The 27,364-nt window shown below is 37.0% G+C and overlaps 1 protein-coding gene and 1 long non-coding RNA gene across 2 annotated transcripts in view; one reads left to right on the forward strand and one right to left on the reverse strand.

The window, feature by feature from the left end:
• The window catches only part of LOC137489311 (uncharacterized), a 100,183-nt gene that overhangs the window by 18,294 nt on the left and 54,525 nt on the right, over window positions 1-27,364 (forward strand). The window lies entirely within an intron of this gene.
• Window positions 1-27,364, reverse strand: part of si:dkey-82f1.1 — an 88,591-nt gene that overhangs the window by 11,975 nt on the left and 49,252 nt on the right. The window contains exons 2-9 of the mRNA XM_021470581.2: window positions 25,224-25,310; window positions 18,466-19,392; window positions 12,412-12,539; window positions 6,147-6,262; window positions 5,656-5,844; window positions 3,788-3,881; window positions 3,440-3,490; window positions 1,715-1,902 (exon numbers count right to left, since the gene is read on the reverse strand). Of these exons, the coding sequence (XP_021326256.1) occupies window positions 1,715-1,902; window positions 3,440-3,490; window positions 3,788-3,881; window positions 5,656-5,844; window positions 6,147-6,262; window positions 12,412-12,539; window positions 18,466-19,392; window positions 25,224-25,309 (1,779 nt within the window). The 5' untranslated portion in view covers window position 25,310. The remainder of the gene's footprint in view (window positions 1-1,714; window positions 1,903-3,439; window positions 3,491-3,787; window positions 3,882-5,655; window positions 5,845-6,146; window positions 6,263-12,411; window positions 12,540-18,465; window positions 19,393-25,223; window positions 25,311-27,364) is intronic.

Genomic DNA, 27,364 nt, shown 5'->3' on the forward strand with positions numbered 1-27,364 from the left:
CCTCTGGAGACTTTCCCTGCATCCGTATGTAAATGTAAACGTACTGAATGAATTTGTTAGTGCTTTGGACAAAAAGCCTCTATATAAATGCCTTCTTGCAAAGGATACAGTAGGCACAATTATTAGCCTTCCTGTTTGAAATTTTAAATACTTTTTCAATTATTTTCTGAGTGATGTTTAACAGAGCAAAGACATTTTTTCTTTAGTATTTTTTATTTATATTTTTCTTATTTCTTTTAGGTTTCCTTGAAATATATATATATATATATATATATATATATATATATATATATATATATATATATATATATATATATATATATATATATATATATAATTAGCAATGTTGTTTTAAAATTGCATTTTATAGTTTCTGTCCACTTATAAAAAATTATCACAACAAAAAACAAATAGTCCAAAATCTCAGAATGATGATTATTATAGTTATTTTTTTGGTAAGACTTTATTTTAAAGGTGCCTATTGTCAATTTTGTTGCCTAAAAGTTACGATGCAACTACATGCCAATTACTTCTCATGTGAGTATTAGTAGACTGCTTCATACCTGCTATTACTGCCCCGTCAACAGACATTATACTGACTATAAGAAACTTTACAAACACGTCCACTTACACTTACTATAACCCCAACATAGTGTACTTATAATGTAATGACAGTTAGTTGACATGTAGATGCAATTTAACTTAAATTCAACAAAATGTGTTAAAAGGATAATTAAAATAAAGTGATGCCATATTTTTTGTAATATATTGGCTTGTTTAACAGAGCAAAGACATGTTTTCACAGTATTTATTTAGATTTTTTTTCTTATTTCTTTTCTTGAAATACACACACACACACACACACACACACACACACATATATATATATATATATATATATATATATATATATATATATATATATATATATATATATATATATATATATATATATATATATTATTAGCAATAGTTATATTGTTTAAAAATTGCATTTTGTTTTTCTTTCCACTTCTAAAAAAATATCTTAAAAAAACAAATACTCCAAAATCTTAAAATTATAATTATATATATACAGTTGATGTCAAAATTATTAGCCCCCTATTTGTTTTTTTCCATATATTTCCCAAATGATGTTTAACAGAGTAAGAAAATTTTCACAGTATGTCTGATAATATTTTTTCTTCTGGAGAAAGTCTTATTTGTTTTATTTCGGCTAGATTAAAAGCAGTTATTAATTTTATAAGAATCATTTTAAGGACAAAATTATTAGCCCCTTTAAGCTATATATTTTTTCAATAGTCTACAGAACAAACCATCGTTATACAATAACTTGCCTAATTACCCTAACCTGCCTAGTTACCCTAATAACCTCATTAAGCCTTTAAATGTCACTTTAAGCTGTATAGAAGTGTCTTGAAGAATATCTAATCAAACATTGTTTACTGTCATCACGGGAAAGAGAAAATAAATCAGTTATTAGAAATGAGTTATTAAAACTATTATGATTAGAAATATAAAAAAATATCTCCGTTAAATAAAAGCTGTGGGAAAAAATAAACAGGGGGGCTAAAAATTCTGACTTCAACTGTGTGTGTGTGTATATATATATATGGCCTAAAATGGTATAAATAAATAAATAAATAAATAAAATTAAGAGAGAAAAGAAGAGAACATCAGACCTGTTTTCTCTGTTTTTGAAAGAAAGATCTACCTTAAGAGGAAACTGCTGTGTAACTTCAGGTAAATACGGCACGCCGGCTTTGGTCTTATGAAGAGCCACAACCAGGAAATATTCAAACAGCTTCCTCTCTTGAAGGTCCATTAAATCCCTCTCCAAAGTGCGATATCGACCCGTCTGCTTCAGCATAGACTGGACCGACACTAACCTCTGACTGTGAGCTGAGGGAAATACGATGAGGAAGAAAGGAATAGAGAAGGATAAACAATGTATTTTGTCCAATAGAGCTGTATTACCACATACACAGAAGGCAAAATGATCCACCCTCCTATGAATTTGTACTTTACTATTTTCCCAAATAATGTTGAATAGATTCAGGAATTTTTCACAGTGTTTAATATAATATTTTTTCTTCTTGTGAAAGTCTTAATTGTTTTATTTTGGCTAGAAAAAAAGCAGTTTTAATTTTTTAAAACTTATTTTAAAGTCAATATTATTAAGACCCCTTAAGCAACATTTGTTTTGGATGGTCTACAGAACAAACCACTGTTATACAAAGACTTGCCTAATTACCCTCACTTGCCTAATAACCTAACCAACCACCTGTAGGACACACTCCAGATATGTTATTAGAAACACTATGCTTGACATGTTTGTTTCTGCTTGTTCATATAACTGCTATTTTAATTTATAGCACTTCATTTTTGCATTGATATTTAATATTTCATTTAAATACACTATGAACAGCAGCTACACTAATTATTGTCTTTATTCTCTATCTCCACTTGGGGATACTTGTTCTGAGGCCTGTGCAGCACCACTGATGTGATACAAGACTTGTGAAGAGATGATGCCAATTATGGAGGACTTCTTGAGGTCTCCATTATCCTGGACCAAGTTGCATCCTAAGCAGATGCTGTGGCGGTCATGGAGGAGTGAAGAGCATGAGACTGATGTCTGTAAGACCCCAGTGACAGACAAGTGTCCGCAATGATTCCGTGGGCCAGCCTGATCACCCGCCAATGATCTACTCACACCTGCAGCTTCTCCATGATGGATGTCCATTGTTCTTCTGGCGCCTAGACAGCAGCTCTGCATAAGATGTTTGGCCAGAGGAGAAATGGTTAGCCCAACTGAGCCTGGTTTCTTTCAAGGTTTTTTTCCTTCACGTTCGTCAGTCGGTGAAGTTTGTTCCTCGTCACTGGCTTACTTGGTTTGGGACTCACGGAGCTGCTCGTGGAGCTGCGTGGACTTTCAGCAATGAATATTAAACCACAATGAACTAAGCTAAAATGAATTTCAACTCTGAAAACTGGACTGACTCAGTTTCAATTTACTAGAACTTCTATGTGAAGCTGCTTTGACACAATCTACATAATAAAAGCGCTAGAGAAATAAAGAGACATTTAATTGAATTAACGTAGTTAAGCCTTTAAATTTCACTTTAATCTGAATATTAGAATTTTAAAAATATCTAGTTATTATGACAAAAATAAATCAGTTATTAGAAATGAGTTATTAAATCTACCATATTTAGAAATCTCACAGTTAAACAGAAATTGGGGGAAGAATTAAAAAATACAATTTTAACATGACTAATTTTCACCTTAAAATGTTTTTTTTTATTATTAAAAACTGCTTTTATTCTAGACAAAATGAAACAAATAAGACTTTCTCCAGAAGAAAAAATATTATAGGAAATATGTTCGATAATTATTTCCTAATATAATAGTTTTAGCATCGTAAATTAAATGTTACCCTTCAGTTTCTCCTCTGTGTCGCTTTCAGACTCGCTGTTTTCATCCGTCACTGTGGTAGAGAAACAAGAGAGGTCAAAGGTCACCAGAGAATCGGCATGCAGGTATTCGCACATTTCATGCTTGGGTGCACATGTGAATCCAATAATGTAACATAATTCTTTCATCCTTGGAAAAAAAATGGGTCAAATGCAACTGACCCAAAACTGTAAACGTGTCCATAAAGCTAAGTGGACACACATGTTGCTGGGGGCCCACAATGCAACGTCACTCCAGAACTCTAAACAAAGCTTTAACAGGAAAAAAGTATGGCTAAATTTAGCAAACACATAATGCAGTCCTCACAAACCTCTTCCTGAACTGGACTCTGTGGACTGCGAGACCCTTTTCATCCGCTTTTTACCCCTTCGCGCCTCAAAGATGCCGTTGATTTTCTGCACCATCTGTTGAAATGGAAAAATGTTTCATCATTCATTCATTTTCCTTTGGCTTAGTCTCTATTTCAGAGGTTGCCACAGCAGAATGAACCGCCAACTATTGCAGCATATGTTTTACACAGCGGATGCCCTTCCAGCTGCAACCCAGCACTGGGAAACATCCATACACACTCATCACTCATAAACCACGGTCAATTTAGTTAATCAATTCCCCTATAGCGCATGTGTTTGAACTGTGGGGGAAACCCGGAGAAAACCCACACCAACACGGGAAGAACATGCAAACTCCACACAGAAATGCCAACTGACCTAGCTGAACCAGCAACCTTCTTGCTGTGAGGCCACAGTGCTAACCACTGAGCTACCGTGCATCACTATTATTATTCTTAATTCTGAATTCATAATTTATTCTATTTATTTTTATAGTATATTTCTAATTAATTATTATTATTAATTTACATATTTATTTATTTATTTGCTCTATTTTTATTATGTTAAGCATTGTTAAAATGGATTAATATTAGTTTTATGCGTTTGTTATTATTGGTTAAAACATTATTTTAAAAAATTGAGATAAGATTTCTCATCCGCCTGTCAAATTTATTTATTTATTTATTTATTTATTTATTTATTTATTTATTTACTTATCTAAAACATCATTAATTTGTCTATCTTTATTATTTATTTGTTTTTATTTATTTATTCATTCATTCATTCATTTTCCTTTGGCTTAATCTCTTGTTTGTTATTTATTATTATTATTTTTATTCATTATTTTAAATTATTCAGAATTTTTATATATTTTTGTCTTTCTTTGTTAGCATTTTTAATGGGTCAAAATTAGTTTAATTGTGTTATTAATGGTCAAAACATTCATTTTATTTATCTATTTATTAATTTATTTCTAATTCATTCATTTATCTTTTTTCTTTTTATTTATTGTACTTATTTTTTAATTTTTGCTCTCTTTAGCATTACTAAAATAGGTTAAATGCCTTAAAGTTTGTTTTAATGTCTTTGTTATGAACGGTTAAAACATTCATATTATTTATTTATTAATAAATGTTGAATTCAATAATTTATCTGTTTATTTGTTTTATTTATTTATTTATTTATTTGGTTTTTTTAATTTATTAATATTTTTAAGTTTTTCTATTTTTATCATTCTTGTAGCATTGTTAAAATAGGTTAAATTTAGTTTTAATGTGTTTGTTACAAATTGTTAAAACATAAAACCATAAAAATGGTTGTTGTTGCTGTTTTATCAGAGACGGCCTTTCCAAAGTCTTTTACAAAAGGAGTTATGAAGGAAAGCACTTTTTCCTCCATTTTTCAGGTGATTCTTATGTGTCTCATTGGCCTGTCACATTTTTTTAGTAGTTTTATTATCAGTGGAAAGGCCGCTGTCTCAGTCAGCGGCAGACCACAGCTATAAATCACTAGTAAGATTAGAGATGTAAAGGTATGAAAACTTCATATCACAATCATTTATCACATTGCAAAAAAATGCATTGAGTTGCTGCCATGCGATTGGATGTTTAGAAATTTGGGTTAACAAGTAGTTTAGTTGGACAGGTGTACCTAATAAAGTGGCCAGTGAGTAAATATATATATATATATATATATATATATATATATATATATATATATATATATATATGAAGGTAATTTAAAGGTATTAATAACCATCAGAAAAATTACCTTGGTTTACATTGAAATCATTAACTGTGACAACACTAGTGAAGGATCACACTGACCGGGCCCCTTTTTTTAACGGTACCTTTGGAATTTTCCTGCGCCGCCGGTTGTACGGGTCTCCAGACAGGCACGGGGTGTCGTCTGGGCTGCTGGGTGTTGATGGAGGGCTGACCCGTGATGGGGACGCGATTCCGCCTGTCCTGCGCAGCTCCAGTAAGTTAAAACTGCGTCGCTCTGAATTCTGTCTGAAGAAACCAGGCTTGGCGGCGAGCTGTCAGTGAGAAATTATAATTATAAAGTCACAATTATCAGGCAACCTTGAAAATAAAATGAGCATTTTTACATAACGTTGCTCCAAACTAATGCAAAATTTGAACCAATGAATTTCTGGAAGCACATTTTGCAAAGGGGCACACTCAAAAAAGAACTTTTTTATGAGAATTTTCAAAATGTTTGTGCATCTGTTGATGACATATTCCAATATGCACATAATTATAGGTGAATGGAAACATGGCTATTAATATGTATAAGAAACTCATGGCTAAAAAAAAATCAAGAATGCTGTAAGAATACCTTGGATGGGGTGTCAGGAATGGGAGAAGAAGGGGAAGAAGGAACCGGATATTTGCTCCCAAGACAGCGACTTTCCAACTCTATATCTTCATATGGGTTCTCCTTCGATGGAGGGTCTTTGGGGAAAGCATGTACAGCAAAATTACTTTTTATTTTTTATTTTACTTTCATTAGTACTGATAGTCCCGCCCTAAAGCACTGATAGCTCCACCCTAAATGACTGATAGTCTTGCCCCAAAAGACTGATAGCTCCGCCCTAAAGGAGTGATAACCCTGTCGTAAAGGACTGATAGCCCCGTCCTAAAGGACTGATAGCCCCGCATTGAAGGAACTCCATGTGACCCGGAAGTAAACAAATGTGGTTTTGAGGGGGAGGAAAAACTATTCTAGAGCGCTGTCTGTTGTTAAAAACAAGCCTAATGCAACGTCTGCTGTTAAAAACTAGACGAGAGCGCCATCTGCTGTTAAACACTAGCCTAGAGTGCCGTCTGCTCTTAAAATTGGCCTAGAGCGCCATCTGCTGTTAAAAACTACCCTAGAGCATCGTCTGCTTTTAAAAACTAGTCTAGAGCGCCATCTGTTTTTAAAAACTAGCCTAGAGGGCTGTCTACTTTTTTTTTGAAAACTAGCCTAGAGCGCCGTCTGCTTTTATTAAACTAGCCTACAGCGCCGTCTGCTGTTAAAAACTAACCTAGAGCGTCGTCTGCTGTTAAAAACTAACCTAGAGCACCATCTGCTGTTAAAAACTAGCCTAGAGCGCCATCTGCTGTTAAAACTAGCCTAGAGCGCCATCTGCTTTTAAAAACTAGTCTAGAGTGCCGTATGCTGTTAAAAACTAGCCTAGAGCGCCATCTGCTTATAAAATTTAGCCTTGAGCGCCATCTTGCTGCTAAAAACTTTTTGAGAGTGCCATCTGCTGTTAAAAACTAGCCAAGAGTGCCAGCTGCTGTTAAGAACTAGGCAAGAGCAGCCTCTCATGTTAAAATGAGTCTAGAGCGCATTTAGAAACGAGCCTAAAGCATTAGCTGCTGATAAAAACTAGCCTAGAGCGCCGTCTGCTGTTAAAAACTAGACTGGAGCAGCCTCTCGTGTTAAAATGAGTCTAGAGGGCATCTTAAAACGAGCCTAGAGCGTCAGCTGCTGCTAACCTAGCCTAGAGTGCCTTCTGCTGTTAAAAACTACCCTAGAGCACCTGCTGCTGCTGAAAACTAGCCTAGAGCTCCATCTGCTGTTAAAAACTATCTGTGAGCGCCATCTGCTGTTAAAAACTAGCCTAGAGTGCCATCAGCTGTAAAAACTAGTTTAAAGCGCCATATCCTAATAAAAACTAGCCTAGACCATCATCTGCTGTAAAAAACTAGCCTAGAGCAACATCTGCTGTAAAAAAAACTAGCCTAGAGCAACATCTGCTGTTAAAAACTAGCCTAGAGCAACATCTGCTGTTAAAAACTAGCCTAGAGCGTCATCTGCTTTAAAAAAAACTAGCCTAGAGCAACATCTGCTGTTAAAAACTAGCCTAGAGCATCATCTGCTTAAAAAAACTCGCCTAGAGCAACATCTGCTGTAAAAAAAACCCGCCTAGAGCGTCATCTGCTGTAAAAAAATTAGCCTAGAGCAACATCTGCTGTTAAAAACTAGCCTAGAGCAACATCTGCTGTTAAAAACTAGCCTAGAGCGTCATCTGCTTTAAAAAACTAGCCTAGAGCAACATCTGCTGTTAAAAACTAGCCTAGAGCGTCATCTGCTTTAAAAAACTAGCCTAGAGCAACATCTGCTGTAAAAAAAAACTCGCCTAGAGCGTCATCTGCTGTAAAAAATTAGCCTAGAGCAACATCAGCTGTTAAAAACTAGCCTAGAACAACATGTGCTGTTAAAAACTAGCCTAAAGCATCATCTGCTGTAAAAAAAAAAAAAACTAGCCTAGAGCGTCATCTGCTGTAAAAAATTGCCTAGAGCAACATCTGCTGTTAAAAACAAGCCTAGAGGAACATCTGGTGTTAAAAACTAGTCTAGAGCGTCATCTGCTGTTAAAACTAGCCTGGAGCAACATCTGGTGTTAAAAACTAGTCTAGAGCGTCATCTGCTGTTAAAACTAGCCTAGAGCAACATCTAGTGTTAAAAACTAGTCTAGAGCGTCATCTGCTGTTAAAAACTAGCCTAGAGCGCCATCTGCTGTTAAAAACTAGCCTAGAGCAACATCTGCTGTTAAAAGCTAGCCTAGAGTTATGGTGTCTGATGTTGCAAACTGTTATTTTCATATTATTTTTAATTTTTACTTGATCTAGTAGTTTGAATTAAAACACTGCAGAGCTACCAACAAATCTGCTGTTTCCTACCAAACAAAGCAGTTTAGATTTCAATTAAACTACATTTCCTCCATACATCATGTTTCCTAAGTCGGACCGTCAGTGGCGCTAGCTAATGTGGCCATTTTTTTTCTAATATCCTCTTGTCAGCACTGCTTGATTATGTAGTCCAACATTTCTGCGGAGAGATTTGGACCTGACGTCATGTGTTTGCTTGCTGCTTTTGTATTGCTTTCCAGATGTTTGAGCATTAGCCAGGGACTCCACGCAATCCTCATTAGCTGTGTGTGGCATCATGTGGGGTGCTAACAAGAAGACAAACTCCTAGCGAAATCTGTCTTGGTTTGTGCAGGGAACGAATTGAGCCAGAGAAAGAGGGATAAGGAAGAATCTAGAGCGGAAGTAAGCCATTTTTTTTCTGTGTCACGTCGATTCATCCACCAGATGCGTCTAGTGGGAAGAGAGTTTATGAAGTTGGGACATCCAGTTCTTAAACACAGGAGAACGTACACTACGCTCCACCTATTAAGTAGACTTCTATGTGCCAGAAGAGATAAAGATTAACTCCATTATTGGAAAGCTCTATTATATGATTAGACACATTCATCATTAAGGAGGGAGGAGGGATATCATAATCGCAGATGATTAAGATTCAATAGGAAAGCTATATGATTCCAGATTTGGAGGTTTTACAACTGTTAGGGGATCAAATTTGATTGGCTGAAAATCTGTGTTAAAAGAAATGCTAATAAGCTAACCACATAAATGCTTGCCCACTTAGAAATCTGATATATGAGACTATATGCTAATTATATATATATATATATATATATATATATATATATATATATATATATATATATATATATATATATATATATGCCCTTCCAGCTGCAACCCAGTACTGGGAAACACCCACACACTCTCATTCACACACTCTTATACACTACATCCAATTTAGTTTGTTCAATTTCCCCTATAGCGCATGTGGGCTGTGGGGGAAAATGGAGCACCCGGAGGAAACCCACGCCAATATGGGGAGAACATGCAAACTCCACACAGAAATGCCAACTGACCCAGCCAGGACTCGAACCAGTGCCCTTTATGCTGTGAAAAATGCTTTCTTGTCTTGTTTTTAGTTCACATATCTAAAATTTCTGAAATTAACAAACATTTTCTGGCAAAAAAAAAATATATTGTCTTGTTTTAAGAAATAATATGCCAAAATTAAGTGTGTTTTTCCCTTAAACAAGTCAAATCTGCCAATGGGGTAAGGAAAATAATTGTACGTGACAGGGAAAAACTAGTTTATTTTGCTTACACCATTGGCAAATTATTTTACTTGTTTTAAGGAAAAACTCACTTCATTTCATAGATTTTGTATATTATTTTTTAAAACAAGACAATATTTTTGATTGTCTAGAAAATGCATCTTGATTTAAGAATTTGTAAGCATTATTTACAGTGTACATGGGTTTCACATATCAAATATGCTACATATAATTCAAAATAAAGCAAAAACAGACACATATATATTTTTAACAATTGGAATTACAAATATATACATATATATGACATGTTCCAATATATTAGCTGAAATTTTATGTGTGCGGTTATATATGGCATATACAATATAGTATACTTTTATTTATATATTATATATATATATTTTTTTTTGGAAGAAAATAATATATATTTCAAGGATAAATATATATAAAGTATGAAATCAATATAAAATAATTTATATAAAAGAATATATAAATTAATATATATAAAAAATAATATAATATTATATATATATATATATATTTTTTTTAAGGTCAATATTATTAGCTTCTTTAATATTTTTCGTGATATTTTGACAATATTTTATTGTCCAATGTCTAAAGAATATATTTAAGTGCTGGGTTTTGCAATGTTTAAAATTTATATAACTTTTTTTTTTTTATCTTGCACATCAAACATGTAATTTGCATCTATTTCCATGTATTAAGTTTCTATATGGGGACAACAGAGGAAATTGGCATATCACAGTGCAAAATAAGTCCTTTTTTATTGATGTTAAGTCGCTGAATGCAATCATTCATTTATTTTCCTTTTGTTTAGTCCCTTTATTCATCAGGGGTCGCCACAGCGGAATGAACCACCAACTACTCCAGCTGCAACCCAGTACTGTGAAACATCCATACACACTCATTTAGACACATACACTAAGGCCAATTTAGTTTATTAATTTATGTTGTTTTTGGCTAAGTCCCTTTATTAATCTGGGGTCACCACAGCGGAATGAACTGCTAACTTATCCAGCAAATGTTTTACCCTTTCAGCTGCAACCCATCTCTGGGAAACATCCATACACACTCATTCATACACCACGGACAATTTAGCCTACACAATTTACCTGTACCGCATGTCTTTGGACTTTGGTGGAAACCGGAGCACCCGGAGGAAACCCACACCAACACTGTGCAGAACATGCACAGAAATGCCAACTGACCCAGCTGGGGCTCGAACCAGTGACCTTCTTGCTGTGAGGCAACAGTGCTAACCACAGAGTCACCGTGTCACCCCCCTTCCATGCAATCAAACTCTCTTTTTCCAGATAAGCCTTCACATCATGCGGTTGAGAAACTGACGTGGGGTAACCCAAACACACACTGTAGACCCTTGGTGAGGTTGAGCAAACGAGCAGCGATGTTTGTGAAGGACTTTTCTCAATTTAGTTGTTATTAAAGTTCCAAGCTCCTGGGCTTCTGGGTAATTACTCTGTCAGGTGCACAGTCAAAAAGTCAGCCTGGATTTAACATTGTGGTGCAAGGTTGTGTTAGTAAACAAGAGTAAAGGCGACACAGAGGCTCAGTGGTTAGCACTGTGGCCAGGACCGGAGCAAGTTGAAGTGCCGCTCTAGGCAAAGGACGGTCACGCCGCCCTCAAACCTAAAGTGAAACCGGGGGGTGGGGGTCTATTCTGCCGCCCTAGATGCGGCTATAACTGAGGCGCGGGTGGCGAGGGTAGTTTAGTGGACGCCACCCTCTCTATTCGGCTGCGCTAGACACAGATATAATTGAGGCGCGGGTGGCGAGGGTAGTTTCGGGGACGCCGCTCTCTCTATTCTGCCACCCTAGACGCGGATATAACTGAGGCGCGGGTGGCGAGGATAGTTTCGGGGACGCCACTCTCTCTATTCTGCCACCCTAGACGCGGATATAACTGAGGCGCGGGTGGCGAGGGTAGTTTCGGGGACGCCGCTCTCTATATTCTGCCACCCTAGACGCGGATATAATTGTGGGGGCGCGGGTGGCGAGGATAGTTTCGGGGACGCCACTCTCTCTATTCTGCCACCCTAGATGCGGATGAGGGCGCGGGTGGCGAGGGTAGTTTCGGGGACGCCGCCCACTCTATTCTGCCGCCCTAGGCCTCTATGGAAGAGCCGGCCCTGACTGTGGCCTTACAGCAAGATTGTCGCTTGTTTGAGTCCCGCCTGGACCAGTTGGGATTTATGTGTGGAGTTTGCATGTTCTCCCCGTGTTGGCATGGGTTTCCTCCAAGTGGTCCCATTTCCCCTACACATGTGCTGCAGGTGAATTGGATAAACTAAATTGGCCGTAGTGTATGAGAGTGTGTGTATGGGTGTTTCCCAGTACTGGGTTGCAGCTAGAAAAGCATCCGCTGTGTAAAACATATGCAGGAATAGTTGGGAACTCTGAAATAGAGACTAAGCCGGAGGAAAATGAATTACAGAATGCTTATATACTTTCACACGGACACACTATTACACACACACGTACACACACACACACAAATCTGGCTGTTTTTAATTGTGTATGTGTGTTAGTATCACGTAATTTGAGTATCTGTTTCCATAATAGTAGAAAAATAATAAAAATGTATCAAAATACAATTTTTTTTGAAAAATGCTAAACTATAATAGCATGTAGTGGTGCAGTGCATCGTGTTACCTAAGATATCCTCGTAGACATTCTCCTCTGATAAAGTGCGTGTGAGGCCAAGCTTAGAAAGCTCGTACAAATCTGTTCGACATCCTTCTGCTGCAGACTGTAGAAGATCTTCAAACTCGTAAGACTTCCTGCAGGGTCAACAAATACAATTAAAATCGTCCATTAATACAATAATAAAGCGCCAACCCGATTTCACCAAGTAGGACATGTTCCTGGATTAACATCTATGTTGATCCTGAAACAACATTCCAATCAGCCAATCAGAATTTAGTTATACGTTTACCTGTCAAGTTTAGGCTTACGGTTAGTCATAGAGCATAGAATCTCCAAGAGGCGACACTCTGTTGCTATTTGGGAAACAGCCACTAGATGCCGCTAGTGTCACGCGGAGGCCATATTGTAATGAAAATTCCAATAGGAAAACAGCACGGATAACTAACATTAGACAGAATAAATTAAAATATTGAGTTGAATATGAGATAAAATGAGTACAACCCCTTTCAAAAGTAACATTTTAAAACATCCCAATGAAAACAGACAATTTCCAAAATGTTGACAAGACTAAGTTTATTACATCTGACATCTAAAATATCTGTTTCACATATAACTTAATTACTTTCTTTTGTTTTACTCAAATTAGGGTAAAGCAGAAATGAGTATGCAAAATAAAAACTACATTATCTGGTAGTTTGTATGGCCTATATGATTTTTATTGACAGATATATAAACATAATCTATATATATATGTATAATAAATTTGGAGAAAGAAGGTCGCTGGTTTGAACCTCGGCTGGGTCAGTTGGCATTTCTGTGTGGAGTTTGCATGTTCTCCCTGCCTTCGCGTGGGTTTCCTCCGGGTTTGCCCACCAGGTCAAAAGACATGCGGTACAGGTGAATTGGGTAGGCTAAAATTGTTCGTGGTGTATGAGTGTGTATGGATGTTTCCCAGAGATGGGTTGCAGCTAGAAGGACATCCGCTGCGTAAAAACATTTGCTGGATAAGTTGGCGGTTCATTCCGCGGTGGCGACCCCAGATTAACAAAGGGAATAAGCCGAAAATTAAATGAATGGATGATAAATTTGGAGAAAGTAGCTTTTTAAATAAAGACTTTATTAGTCTTTTTTTAACAGACAACACTGGAAAAAATACTATGTACCATTATAATATATTACTCCAACAAAATGTACTGTTAATCTGTCATCAACATCCCATTTTGAAAAAGTCATGTTAATTAAATTTAACATGTCACTATTAATCTGTACTGCGCCAGTGCGTGAACTATTAAATTAATTTAAAGTAAATTCATCTAAAAGTAACAGTTCCAAAAAAAAAACAAGTATGGTTAATATATTAAACATTAATTCTGTAAAATAAACTATTAAAAGTGCTAATAATCACCAGTCTATGATAGTAAGTATCTTCGTCTTTCAGTTTGTATTTCAGCTTTGATGCGTTTGTTAAATGAATAAACAAAAAAAACAAAGCAGCTGCTTGCCATCGCGATTGCATTGAGTGTTGCCTCTGGGTGATTCTAAGCTCTTTGGGTTAGGTTTATGCACTTCTACATGATTGTTATCCAACTATGACTCCCCTCTGATTTTAGGAATAATCTACAGTTATGGTAGGGAATAAAAACCAAGAAGCAAGCAAGTCAGAAGGAACTTATAGGTCCACTGGAATTACAAGACTTCCTGAATTTTGTGCAATCCTACATTGTAAAACCCAAAAAGTTGAGGTAATTCAAAGCGTTTGAGAAAACCGATTGCAGCAAACTATTTAAGTTCAAAAACTAATCCTGATGAGGGCTGTGAACTTAATCCATTTGAGTACATTAATCTATTTGAGCACAGTAAAACCCGATAAATGAGAACTCAACCCGACTAGTACTGTAAAACCCAATAAGTTAAAGCAACTCAAACTGTTTGAGGAAACAGATTGCAACCTACCATTTGAGTAAAAAAAAGTAATCTATATGATTGCTGTGAACTTGCTCCATTTAAGTTGAAGTGATGAGGTATTTCAAGAGTTCACTCTTTGATATTGCTTGATGCTATTAGCAGGTTTGGCATGCTGTCCCGGGAGAGAACCCTGAGCTCGGAGATAATAGAGCCCAGGGTTCCCGTCTGGTCGAAAGAGCATGTAAGGGGAGTACGAGATCAGGTGGTTCTCGATAGCTCCTCGTGGTAAAGGAAGAAAGGTGTGGATGGTGGGTTTCTTCGGAAAACGAAGATAAGGGAGTCATTTTTTGCTCGGCTACTTATTGTGAGTTTGGATTAATCTAATTGGCTCATGATTGTAGATAAGAAACCAGCTGCGGTCAATCATATCACGTGCTCCTCTCTAAATTTGTTTGTGAAACTTCACTTATTGAGCTACCTTCAACACTGAGTTCAAAACTCTTTTCAAATGAGTAGAATTAACTTTTAGTCAATTTTGAGTTAACTACTCTCATTTCATTTGATAAAGTCGACTGTTGGATTTTACAGTGTAGAATAAAAACAGATCTCTTTATCAAAAGATTAAGATTGCGCCACAATGTCAAATGTTATAAATGTATTTTCATAGATAGGCTAGACTGATAAATACTACGGTTAAAACTGAATCCCCATAAAGACTGAGGACAGGAACCCTATATAGGAGTCTTGGTTTCATAAGATTTACTTTCACATTAGTTTGACATAAAAATCAGACGGTAGGCTGATAAATTTGTGAGGTGCTTTCAGTCCACGTGCCGTTTCTCCGGTGAGCGTGTCTAAGATTGTAATGGTACATACCACAGAGAGAAATATGAGATGAGGAATTAAATCCTGACAAATTCAAAATTAGGCTTTCAAGGGAATACATCAAATACTATGAAAGGTGGACTGAGGCGAGATGTTGCTGATGATTTATTGAACAGTGTTAAAAATAGATTTCACATTAGGCCGAGACAGTATAAGGAGTAGGTAGACGTCCTACATGTTGGAAATTGTCTTATTGGTGAAGGCATTTAGGAATGTGGCTGATTTAGAAGCTGAATTTATAATCCCACTTGAGCAGATTGTACTAGTGAATTATGTTTTATAAAATAAAAGCTTGGCAGACAGTTTTGGAGAAACCATTTCATTTATATCAGATTGTATTTGTCTGGGAGCCTAGGGGTGACACCAAGGTGGCCACCAAGTAGACTTTGTTAAGGTGATGTAGGTAAGATTTAACTCTATGAAATCATAAAAATACCATAATATTTATTCATTCATTTTCTTGTCGGCTTAGTCCCTTCATTAATCCAGGGTCGCCACAGCGGAATGAACCACCAACCCATCCAGCAAGTTTTTACGCAGCAGATGCTCTTCCAGCCGTAACCAATCTCTGGGAAACATCCACACACACATTCACACACAAACACACACACACACTCTAGGGCCTACCCAATTCACCTGTATGCCTTTGGACTGTGGGGGAAACCGAAGCACCCGGAGGAGACCCACGCGAAGGCAGGGAGAACATGCAAACTCCACACAGAAACGCCAACTGAGCCGAGGTTCGACCCAGCGACCGTCTTGCTTTGTGGCGACAGCACTACCTACTGCGCCACTGCCTCGCCCCATACCATTATATGTTTGGAGATATTTAAGAAACATGGTAAGTGAGCATACTTGTTCATCTGAAAAACTATATTAAAGTCAGTTATTCTCATTTGAAATTTTGCATCTGAGCAGATGCATACTTCTCAACTATATACAGTGGTCCCTCGCTAAATCGATGTTGACTTTTCGTGGTTACGCAGTTTCTCCGATTTTTTTCGCATAATTTGACATGATTTTCTAGTACGGCGGATTGTGTTTTGCGTCCTGATGGGCTGTAGACCATGGTCCTCCTCCATGCGGTGTCTCCTGTACAGTACCGAATGCATTCATCTTGCCAAATTTACATTAATCTTTGATCGCTAACCGACGTGCTATGTTGTATGTGAGCAGGTTTTCTCCCCACAATGTCTACAAAACATTGTGCACTGTCAAAGGCACCTGCGGTAGCAGCCAAAAAGCAGGGGAAGATGCTTACCATCGTACAAAATTTGGACATGCTAAAGGAAGGTAGAAATTATGTGGCTGTCGGGCGCCATTACGGAATAAATAAATGGTTTTGATCTTTGGTTTCATTCTACAATACTGGACTTATTTTTCTACAAAGGTTTAAACTTTGAGAGTGTTTAAATGAGAGAAGAGTGTGAAAAATGTGCAGTGATCTGTTTTACAGCCTTAAAACGTCTATAATAATGAAAAAAAATAAAGCGGACTACTTTGCGGATTTCGCTTATTGCGGATTATTATTAGAATGTAACTTCCACGAATAACGAGGGACCACTGTAGTACATTAAATAGTACATAGTACTATATAGTACAAATGTGATCAGAGTAGTGTGTCTAAATTCACAGTATATGGATTACCTACAACTTCCAGCTACGCTATTCCATGATGCCGTGTGAGAGAATTTATGAATGGATATGAAGCAACACAACTGACGCGTGTAGGTCATGTCATGATGACAATTGGCGTATGTAGAAAGTCCGAATGCTATTCATACTACTCATAATCATGCTATATAGAACTCTCTTTTCTAACGGCCACGCATATTCAAATCTAGCACCTACTCGAGTAGTAAGCGATGTCAGACGCAGCCTCTGTCTTTGTTTTGGTCTCTATATCCAGCCCACTGCAGTTATATTTCGGCACACTTGGTGGAAAATATCGTGTTTTGTTTGAGTCTTCTAGGTTGCCTTAATGTATGCAAGCGCTGCTGAAAATGCAGCCTCCGGAAGACAGTAGCAGGCTCCGAAATGAGATGCAGATTCGGAGTTCCACATGAGCTGGCTTTTATTTTGCAAGCAATTTCAATATTGCAAACATTAGCGGAGCAGCTTACAGTGTAAGGCTCAATCATCAATCTGGCAACCTGCATGCGCATTCAGTCTGAGGAGGAGAGGCCGGTTTAAAAAAAAAGCCCTGGTTGATGCATTACAAACAGCGAGCAGAGCATTGCAGTAATCTAATCTAGCAGTCATAAAAGCATGAACTAGCTTTTCTGCATTTGAGATAACATGCTTCTTAGCAATATTTCTGAGATGAAAGAAGGCTTCTTAAAATCAAGAGACAAATAAAATGAATGTATTTTAAATACAAAAGTTCAACAATTATAATAGACAATGCCAACTCTTGGAATGCGCATGACCCTTCGAATTGAATGTGGATTCGGTCTAAAGCCTGGGTTATACTTCTGCGTCAAGTGACCGGCGTAACCCACGGCGCATGCAACGCGCGTGGCTGTGCATTTATACTTCTGCGCTCTGTCTCTGTTGGTCTGCATTAACACTTTCGAAACGCTAGTTGGCAGTGAGGTGTAAATGTTCCTCTGTGTCGAGTTTCTTCTCTGCTTTTTTGCTTTTCCTGAACACTTCCGGGATGTACAAGTGGCTCAAACTCGCTCATTTTGAGGCAGCAACCGGCGGACGTGCAGCAACTTTAACTATGAGGTAAACACAAAACAAAACTTTCCATCCGGAGCTCCTTCACGGGACTCCACACTTGCAAACAATCGCTACATTGGGTTCGCGCCATTCGCGCTGCTCTCGGTCCCGCCCAGACTTGTCAGCGCTACCAAGCCGACCAATCACAGAGCTTGCGCTACGCGTTGTTGCGACGAGTAGTTACATTTTTTGGGAGGTGCACGTCAGTGACGGTGACGGCCACGGCGAAGGGCTATGCGTCAGCGCCGTAGCATACGCCGGCGTTTGACGCAGAAGTATAAATCAGCCTTAAGGAGGAGGATCAGGTGAAAAAAAAAACTGCATATTTTGGATATCTAACATATTTAGATATATATTTTATATATATTTTGACTCCAATACCTAGTTCCACAACTAAATGGTCAATTTTACATAGTGCACCTTTAAGAAGTCTGTTATCAGTGCAATATCCAAGTGAAATACATTTCAAGATGCAGTCCAATGTTTGAGCTCATTCCTACAGTCATACTGGATGAACCATCATTCCTCAAACATCAGTCTTCTTACCTGTTAATGGAGTCTCGAACTCTTCCGGTTGCCCTTCTACAGACTCCAGGTGGTGGACAGGAGGGTAGGGGGGGAGGAGGGATTGAGGGTAAAGGGGGAAGATTCCGTTTACCCTTGATAAAACTGTGGTTGGCCGTAGGGTTGTTTGTTTGGGTGTGATGTTGAAAGGTCCTTTGTGGTTTTGGCAAGGGGTTGATGGAAGGAGCTCCAGGTTCGCTGTAGACATTCTCAGGATCCCGACTTCGCCTGCCACTGGATCTCACCACATCCAGAATCCCAAAGATTGGCTCTACACCCCTCCTTTCTGACTCTTCCTGCTCCTCTTTGGAAGCAGGGCAGAAATAATTGCCTGGCATTGAGAATGAAGATTTGGAAGGAGTCTCTTTCATGGCTTGCTCAAGTTTTTTAATGTGCGTCAACACTGACTTTTTATCCTGACCAGTTTCTGTCATTTTCCCTAATGGGGATTTGTCCAAAATCAGTTCCTTTTCCTTCACGGGTCCCTCAGAAGTGTGTAGGGATTCTCCAAACTTGCTCCCATTCTCTTTGCCGCAGTTTTGTCTCTCCCAGTTGAAAAGTCTCTTGCTGTCTTTCCTTTGTACTTCAGGCTGTCCTGTTTTCTTCCCAGCTTCAGCGTCCTTCAGTGCCACTGTTTGGGTGTTTGAGCCGATGGTCTCAGTTTTACCTTCCCATTGGGAAATCTTGTCCCGAATACTTGCTACGCTTTTAAGCCCAGAGGGAGTCCTGGGAGATTTGCTGCTCAGACCATTCTCGATGTGCCGAGGGTTGGAGGGACTCTTGTGGGCAAGCATGATGGTGTGTCCTGGGCTTGGGAGAGACGAGAGACTGTCCCCGACCCCACACAGGTCTGACCGCTGAAGCACCACAGACTGGGTCTGGTCAAGCTTCAGTCCGCAGCAGTGGAGCCTGAAGAGACCACAGGAGAAAAGATGCTAAACACATCAAGAGTGTCTGACAGTCATTAAGGGATTAGATAGCAATTAGAGAGTCTGTGCATTTTAAGGTCACGTTTCAAAAACATCACTCATGCATAATTACATTTTCTGAATTACATTCGTCTCTCACGACCACTAGACTGTATAGAATGCAGTCTAGATTTCGGGATCAACCAAAAGTTTTTCTTTTGGTATTAATTGCAAATGCACCCTTTTCATAAGACTTTCATAATAGTGATCAGCATCTTAAATCCTTGAAAGATTTTTAATTACCACTTATGCAAGGTGTTTCTAATGCAGTGTCTATGAGGGCAGGACAGTAAATCTGACATTATTCTCTCTTCTGGCTGCCATTATCAGTCTTACACTATTGTTTTTCTTACTCTGAAAGTCTTGATAACACCATAGTGGAGCTTTTCTTTTATTATTGAAGCAAATAGTATTGTAAAATAAAGATTTCTTCAACATAGGCTCATTCCGAAAACGTAGTCCTATATACGTTTCTGGAGACCGCAAATTATATAGCCAGAGGTATGTAAACGAATGCTACGGGGCGATATGAAGCCATTCCTTTTCGCGCTTACCAGCTGACCGAATACTTCTGAAAGGACGACTTTACTGCTGTAACCAGTTTGTCCCGTTAGCTCGCCATGTACGTCGGCGGACTTGAGATGCAGAGAGGAGTTGACCACGATGACGGGGTTAGGTTTTCAAGAAAGAAGGTAAGACAAAACAGAATCCAAAAAATAAAATAAACAAGTAAATAACAGGGTGAGAATGTGGTAAAATCTGAAAAGGTGGTAAAAATCAGGCGAGGGCTTTTGTTTTTTCTAGATTGCTTCTGAAAATTATTGGTTGGGTTCAGGGAAGTGGGTGGGCAGATCAATCAATAAAATTGGTTCAGGGAAAGAGGAGGGTGGGTCAGTCGATTGGTTGGTTAGTCATTCAGTCAGTTAAACAGTCAGTCAACAGCGGCCTCTGGTGAGTTTATGCGAGAACAGCAGGCGCGAATGGCACTCGGGAAAGAAATTTGAGATCTCAAAAAGTGTACACAGTGGCCTCTTGTAGATTCACAAAAACTGCAAATAATAATAATAATAAGCATAGCTCCTGGGATGTATTGTGCGGTCTCCAGATATGTATTTATGGGTACGTTTTCAGAATTAGCCTGGGTTGAATTTGTTGTACTCTCCCATTCTATGCTTCAAGTTTACTAACTACACTGTCAGAAATAAAGATACGCAAGCTGTCACTGGGGTGGTACCTTTTCAAAAGATACGCATTTATACTTAAAGGGTCCATATTGGTACCTCAAAAGTATAAATTAGTACCTAAAAATTTTATAAGGAACATATTTGAACTTTTTAGGTACTAATATGTATCCTTGTATTAATTTTGTACCTTTTGTAAAGGTACCATCCCAGTAACAGCTTGCGTACCTTTATTTCTGAGAGTGTATGATGACTTCCAGTACTGAGAATATGAAAATAATCCATGCTTAAAATAACTTTTTAAATGCAAAACCTAAAGAGCAAACAAGATGCACACTGGCTTTTTGACCTCTGTGGACAAAAGAAGTCTTTCACAGCTCAATTGAGTCACCATACATGCATCAAACTGAAGGATGTGGATTTGCCTGGGGCGCATCTGAAAGTCAGATTTCTCTGTGAATGTTTGACCAAATAAGTTTCCACCATTGGGTCAAGGTTCAAGGGACAGGCGTGCATCATTCCCTTTCTTTAATTGGCTCAGTCAATAAACATAACCTTGGATTCCATCCAATGACATTGCACCAACAAACAAACAAAGGAAATGTGACCCTGAAAACTGTGTGTGTGCTAACGCTGCACAATTTTAGAGATAATCTTCTCCAACGTGCCTCCAAATAGTGGTTCCTCTTTTCAAATGCAAACTGTTGGCTTTTGGAAAATTCAAATAAACTTTCAACAACTTTCTTTAGGCATGTTTTTTTCTCTCTTTCTGGCTAATGTATCTCATTTCATGAAGCTGGAGGCAGCCAAGAGGAAAAAGTAGGTCAAGCTCCAAAACCCCAAAGAGAAGAAGCGAGAGAGAGAGACAGGGGGTGAGAGGAGTTAGGATCGAGGAAAAATGAGAATTGTGTTGGGACAAAATCTGTGATTGTTTCTTATTGTTGCCTTCAGGAATAGGCCCGTGCAAACTCTTGGAAGGTACATCATCGATCGGCAGCCAGGATAGAAATCATTGTCTTTCTTTCCAGCTAACTTGCTTGAGGACGTTATAAGCTGAGGAAACACAAATTATTCATGTTGTCCCAGCACAAATCGATTAAGTTAACTTAATTATTTTTACATATTTAAGTGGACTGAACATACAAGATTTAAGTTGTCCCAAAAAAAAAAAAACTCTAGAATTGTACTGTTTCAGCACATTTTACATAAGTAGTTTGAACAAGCAACAAAAATAATTTTTGGAGTATTTTATAACATTAATAATATATATATATATATATATATATATATATATATATATATATATATATATATATATATATATATATATATATATATTAAGGGTGTCACGATCCTCCAAATCCTCGATTCGATTACATTTTCGATTCTAAAGGCACGATTCGATTCGATTTTCGATTATGAATAATTAATTAATTAATGACCAATTAATTATTTGTAGCCTACCGTTTAAACTACCTGACCTGCATGGTCTTTGTTTTACCCATAAACAAATCATACAGTAAATGAATAAAGACAAGATACACACATAATTACCACCTGTCAATCACTTTTTCTGCGGGACTCGTGAATAGGCAGTGATCTGTGTCGTTATAATGGCGTCGGTAAAAAAGATGCACAACCACCAGGAACCAGCCAACAGTATCTGAGGTGTTCGCTAAAATGACTAAGTACAAGTGAGTGAAAGATTGAAGCAGTCCTCTGACTGCCTGGACCTGCTGTCTCAAGCTCGTATGGCTGTGTGTGTGCGTCTGTGTCTGTGTGGTCACGTGATGTTTCAGAGGTAGAGAGGAAGGAGGGCTGCTCAGAAATGCTACACGCCACTGTGGATGTCAAATCGTTGTCGTTCTTAAATGCCAGTGTGTACTTTTCGCGAGCGGATTTGCAACGGGGGCGGGCGGAGGATTGCGATGCCGGTGTTGTCTATCGACTTCATTGAAAGAGGAGAGGGTTTAAGTACTGTCGACGGGTCTCCTGTATCTGCAGTTCAACAAGCACTTCAACAAGCCTGTTTTTTCCCGCTTGGCAAGCCAAGCTGACGTGACATGGGGGCGTGGCAGCATCGACGATTCTATTTTTTGATTCGATAATCGAAATTGAGCATAAATTTCGATCGATTTCGATTAAAAATCGAAATCGTGAAACCCCTAATATATATATATATATATATATATATATATATATATAAAGCACTTACAATTACAATTTAAGTAAAATCTCAAAGTGCTACAAAACTAACATGATAAAACACATCAAAGAAAGACTAAGTCAAAATCAGCTACCACCCAGGCTCATTCTGAAAACGTACCCCTATATACATTATAAGCCCAACTGATAGTGTTTTCAAAAGCACCGATTGACCCGTGCACCGTCTTCCCTAAACCCAACCAACAGTTTTAAAAGCAATACAGAAAAACAAAAGTCATCGTCTGATTTTTACAACGTTTTCAGATTTTGCCACATTCTCACCCTGTTTTTTACTTGTTTATTTTATTTTTTTGGCTTCTGTTTTTGTCTTACCCATTTTCTGGAACCGCTTTTGTTAGAATCTGACCTAATAATCACGGTCAACTCCCCTCTGCGTCTCAAGTCTGCTGACATTCACGGCGAGCCATTGGACTAACAGGTAACAGCGGGAAAGCTGTCCTTATGAAGGTAAGTGTGTAATAATTCAGTTGGGCTAATAATTCTGACTTCAACTGTATATATTTTTTTTAAATTAGCAATAAAGCACTTAAGTTACATTTTAAGTAAAATCTTAAAATGCTACAAAAGTCAAAATCAGCTACCACCCAGGCTCATTCTAAAAACGTACCCTTATATACATTTCTGGAGAGCGGCAAATACGTCCCAGGAGTAACGTTTTTTTTTTTTTTTGCAGTGTTTGTTTTTGCGAATTCACCATGTGTACACTTTTTGAGATCTAAAATATCTCTCGCAAATGCCATTCGCGCCTGCTGTTCTCACATAAATTCATCAGAGGCTGCGGTCGACTGACTGACTAAGCGATCGACTGACCCACCCTCCTCCTTCCCTAAACCCAACCGATAGTGTTTTCAAAAGCACTGATTGACCCGTCCATCGTCTTCCCTAAACCCAACCAACAGTTTTAAAAAGCAATCCAGAAAAACAAAAGTCCTCGTCTGATTTTTACCACATTTTCAGATTTTGCTTCATTCTCACCCTGTTATTTACTTGTTTCTTTTATTTTTTGGCTTCTGTTTTTGTCCCTTTTCTGGAACCGTTTTTTGTCACACTCAAACACCATCATCGTGGTTAACTCCTCTCTGCGTCTCAAGTCTGCCGATATACATGGCGAGGACAGGCGGGAAAGGCGTCCATACAGAGGTAAGCGTTCAGCTGGTAAGCGCGTAAAGGACCGGCATCATACCGCCCCATTGTGTTCGTTTCAAAGACGAAATGCAGCCATACATACCTCTGGCTACATAATTTGCGATCTCCAGGAATGAATATAGGGCTACGTTTTCAGAATGAGTCTATGTTGGCGGTAAAACTGTAGGATAACTATATTTATGAATAATACTGTGTATTTGATTGTAACTTAAACTTAATTTGATTGTAATGCAGTAACATGCACCTTTTGTAAAGCTGCATTAATGTAAAAAGCACTGCACAAATTGAATTGAATGAATCCCTTTTAAAACCATCAGATGACGAACAGTTTTCTTTAGCTTGATCTTGTTCGCTCAGGATCTGGCCAAAGATACTGTCTGTATACCAAAAACACTTCATTATAACAAGCTTACTCATTTAGCCCACTCTTCTGCCAGTTTTAAAGCTTGCACTAACACACTGTTGCATTCCAAAACCACCATGGGTTGGCAGTGCCAAGCGGGTTTAATTAGTCACGGTAAAAATAACATTCACAGTTAGCCTTGTCCCAAAGTCACCCTCAATATCCCCACCTGGGGATGTTTATGAAGTCTATCAGGGTTTACGTTATTGGACATGTTTGGTTTTAATACCACAGTGTATGAGAGATGTGGCACAGCCTGTTCTTGGGAAACTATGTAAAACTTAGGGTTTAATCCAGGAAAATTGCAAACAAGAAATGCAATTAATCCAACAGAACCAGTAAAGAAATCGTAATTCCACCAATTTTAAGAAAAAAAAAAATTTAAACATCCATAAAGGGACATAAAAGTTTAGGTAATACATTAAGATAATGGTCCATAATGTATTTACTAACATAAACAAACAATTAATAATACATTTATTACAGTATTTATTCAACTTTGTTAACGTTTGTTAATGTTATTTAAGTTTATACTAGAAAAAATGTTAAATGTGTAGATCCACAAGTGATGGCACCCTGGTGGCATATTGGTTAGTTTGACGACAAATTTATGCAGTTTTGTTAAACTTCAAAATAAAAGTCACTATACAACACCATTATCCAGTAGCCAAGAACCAGGATACGATTAAAACCTACTCCGACTCTGTTTGTCTGATAGTAGAAAATAATATACATCAAAGATGGTTTAATGATGAGTAGATTATTGGGTTCTTTTTATTTTTGGTTGAACTTTTTGTTTAAGTGTACTGTACATACCCGTTTGCTGATTGGTAGATGCAGTCCTCTGTGTTTGTACAGAGCAGCAATGCTCTCCCGCCAGTCATGGTGCTAGCAGATGGCATCCTACACGCACAAACAGACAGAAACATGCATTTAGTACACAATAAACGACGCATTAACATGCATTTTTTCAAAAAGCACTCTGTAATTTCCTTTAAAAAGTGAGTAAACGGTGTGTAAAACATTAAGTCAGCAATTCAAAGTAAAAATGGGTTTACTTAAGTTTTTTGGGGTTCACTTTCTTTTTTAAGTGTAGTCAACTTGTTTCTTTTTATGTATCATATTTACTCAGTTTTATAAGTAAAGTCAGCTTGTCGATTTTAAGGTAACACATTTACTCAGTTTTAAGTAAACTCAACATGTCACTTTTATGGTAATGACTTTACTTAATTTAACTTAACTTAACTTAACAGTAAAGTCAACTTGTTGCTTTTAAGCTAACACATTTATTCATCTTTTAAGTAAAGTCAACTTGTCAAATTTACAAAATTTTTTAAGTAAAATCAATTTGTTGCTTTTAAGGCGAAACATTTACTCTTTTTTAAGTAAAGTCAACTTGTTGCTTTTATGGTAATGACTTTTCTCAGTTTTTTAAGTAAACTCAACTTGTTAAATTTACTCACTGTTTAAGTAAAGTCAACTCGTCGCTTTTAAGGTAACACATTTACTCACTTTTTTAAGTCAGCTTGTCGAATTCATTCAATTTCTAAAATAAAGTAAACTTGTTACTTTTAAGGTAAGAAATTTACTTAAATTTTTAAGTAGTCAACTTGACACTTATGGTAATGACTTTACTCAATTTTTTTAAGTAAACAACTTATCGAATTTATTCATTTTTTAAGTAAAATCAACTTGTCAAATTTACTCACTTTTAAAGTAAAATTAACTTGTCGCTTTTAAGGCAATGACTTTACTCGATTTTTAAGTAAAGTCAACTTGTCAAATTTACTAAATTTTTAAGTAAAGTCAATTTATCAAATTACCTAATTTTTAAAGTCAACTTGTCGAATTTACTAAATTTTAAAGTAAAGTCAACTTGTCGCATTTAGGGTAATGACTTTACTCAATTTTTTAAGTAAAGTCAACTTGTCTAATTTACTCACTTTTTAAGTAAAGTCAACTTGTCGAATTTATTCATCTTTTCAAGTAAAGACAACTTGTCAAAATTACTAAATTTTAAAGTAAAGTCAACTTGTCGCTTTTAAGGTAATGACTTTACTCAATTTTTTAAGTAAAGCCAACTTGTCTAATTTACTCAATTTTAAAGTAAAGTTAACTTGTCGGATTCTTTTACCTTTTTTAAGTAAAGTCAACTTGTCTAATTTACTTAATTTTTAAGTAAACTCAACTTGTCGAATTTGCTAAATTTTTAAGTCAACTTGTTGAATTACTCAGTTTTTTAAGTAAAGTCAACTTGTCGATTTACTCAGTTTTTTAAGTAAAGTCAACTTGTCGATTTACTCAGTTTTTTAAGTAAAGTCAACTTGTTGAATTACTCAGTTTTTTAAGTAAAGTCAACTTGTCGATTTACTCAGTTTTTTAAATAAAGTCAGCTTGTCGAATTTTTTTCACCTTTTTAAGTAAACTCAACTTTTTGAATTTGCTCAATTTTTTAAGTAATTCAACTTGTCGAATTACTTAATTTTTTAGGTCAACTAGTCGAATTTACTCAATTTTTAGGTAAAAACCAACTTGTCGAATTACTCAATTTTTTAAGTAAAGTCAACTTGTCGAATTTACTCAATTTTTAGGTAAAGTCAACTTGTCGAATTTACTCAATTTTTAGGTAAAGTCAACTTGCCGAATTACTAAAATTTTTTAAGTCAACTTGTCGAATTTATACACCTTTTCAAGTAAAGTCAACTTGTCGAATTTACTCAATTTTTAGGTAAAGTCAACTTGTCGAATTTACTCAATTTTTAGGTAAAGTCAACTTGCCGAATTACTAAAATTTTTTAAGTCAACTTGTCGAATTTATACACCTTTTCAAGTAAAGTCAACTTGTCGAACTACCCAATTTTTCAAGTAAAGTCAACTCGTCGAATTTACTCAATTTTTAGGTAAAGTCAACTTGCCGAATTACTAAATTTTTTTAAGTCAACTTGTCGAATTTATAC

This window comes from Danio rerio, chromosome 25 (assembly GCF_049306965.1).
Source record: "Danio rerio strain Tuebingen ecotype United States chromosome 25, GRCz12tu, whole genome shotgun sequence".
Lineage (NCBI taxonomy): Eukaryota > Metazoa > Chordata > Actinopteri > Cypriniformes > Danionidae > Danio > Danio rerio.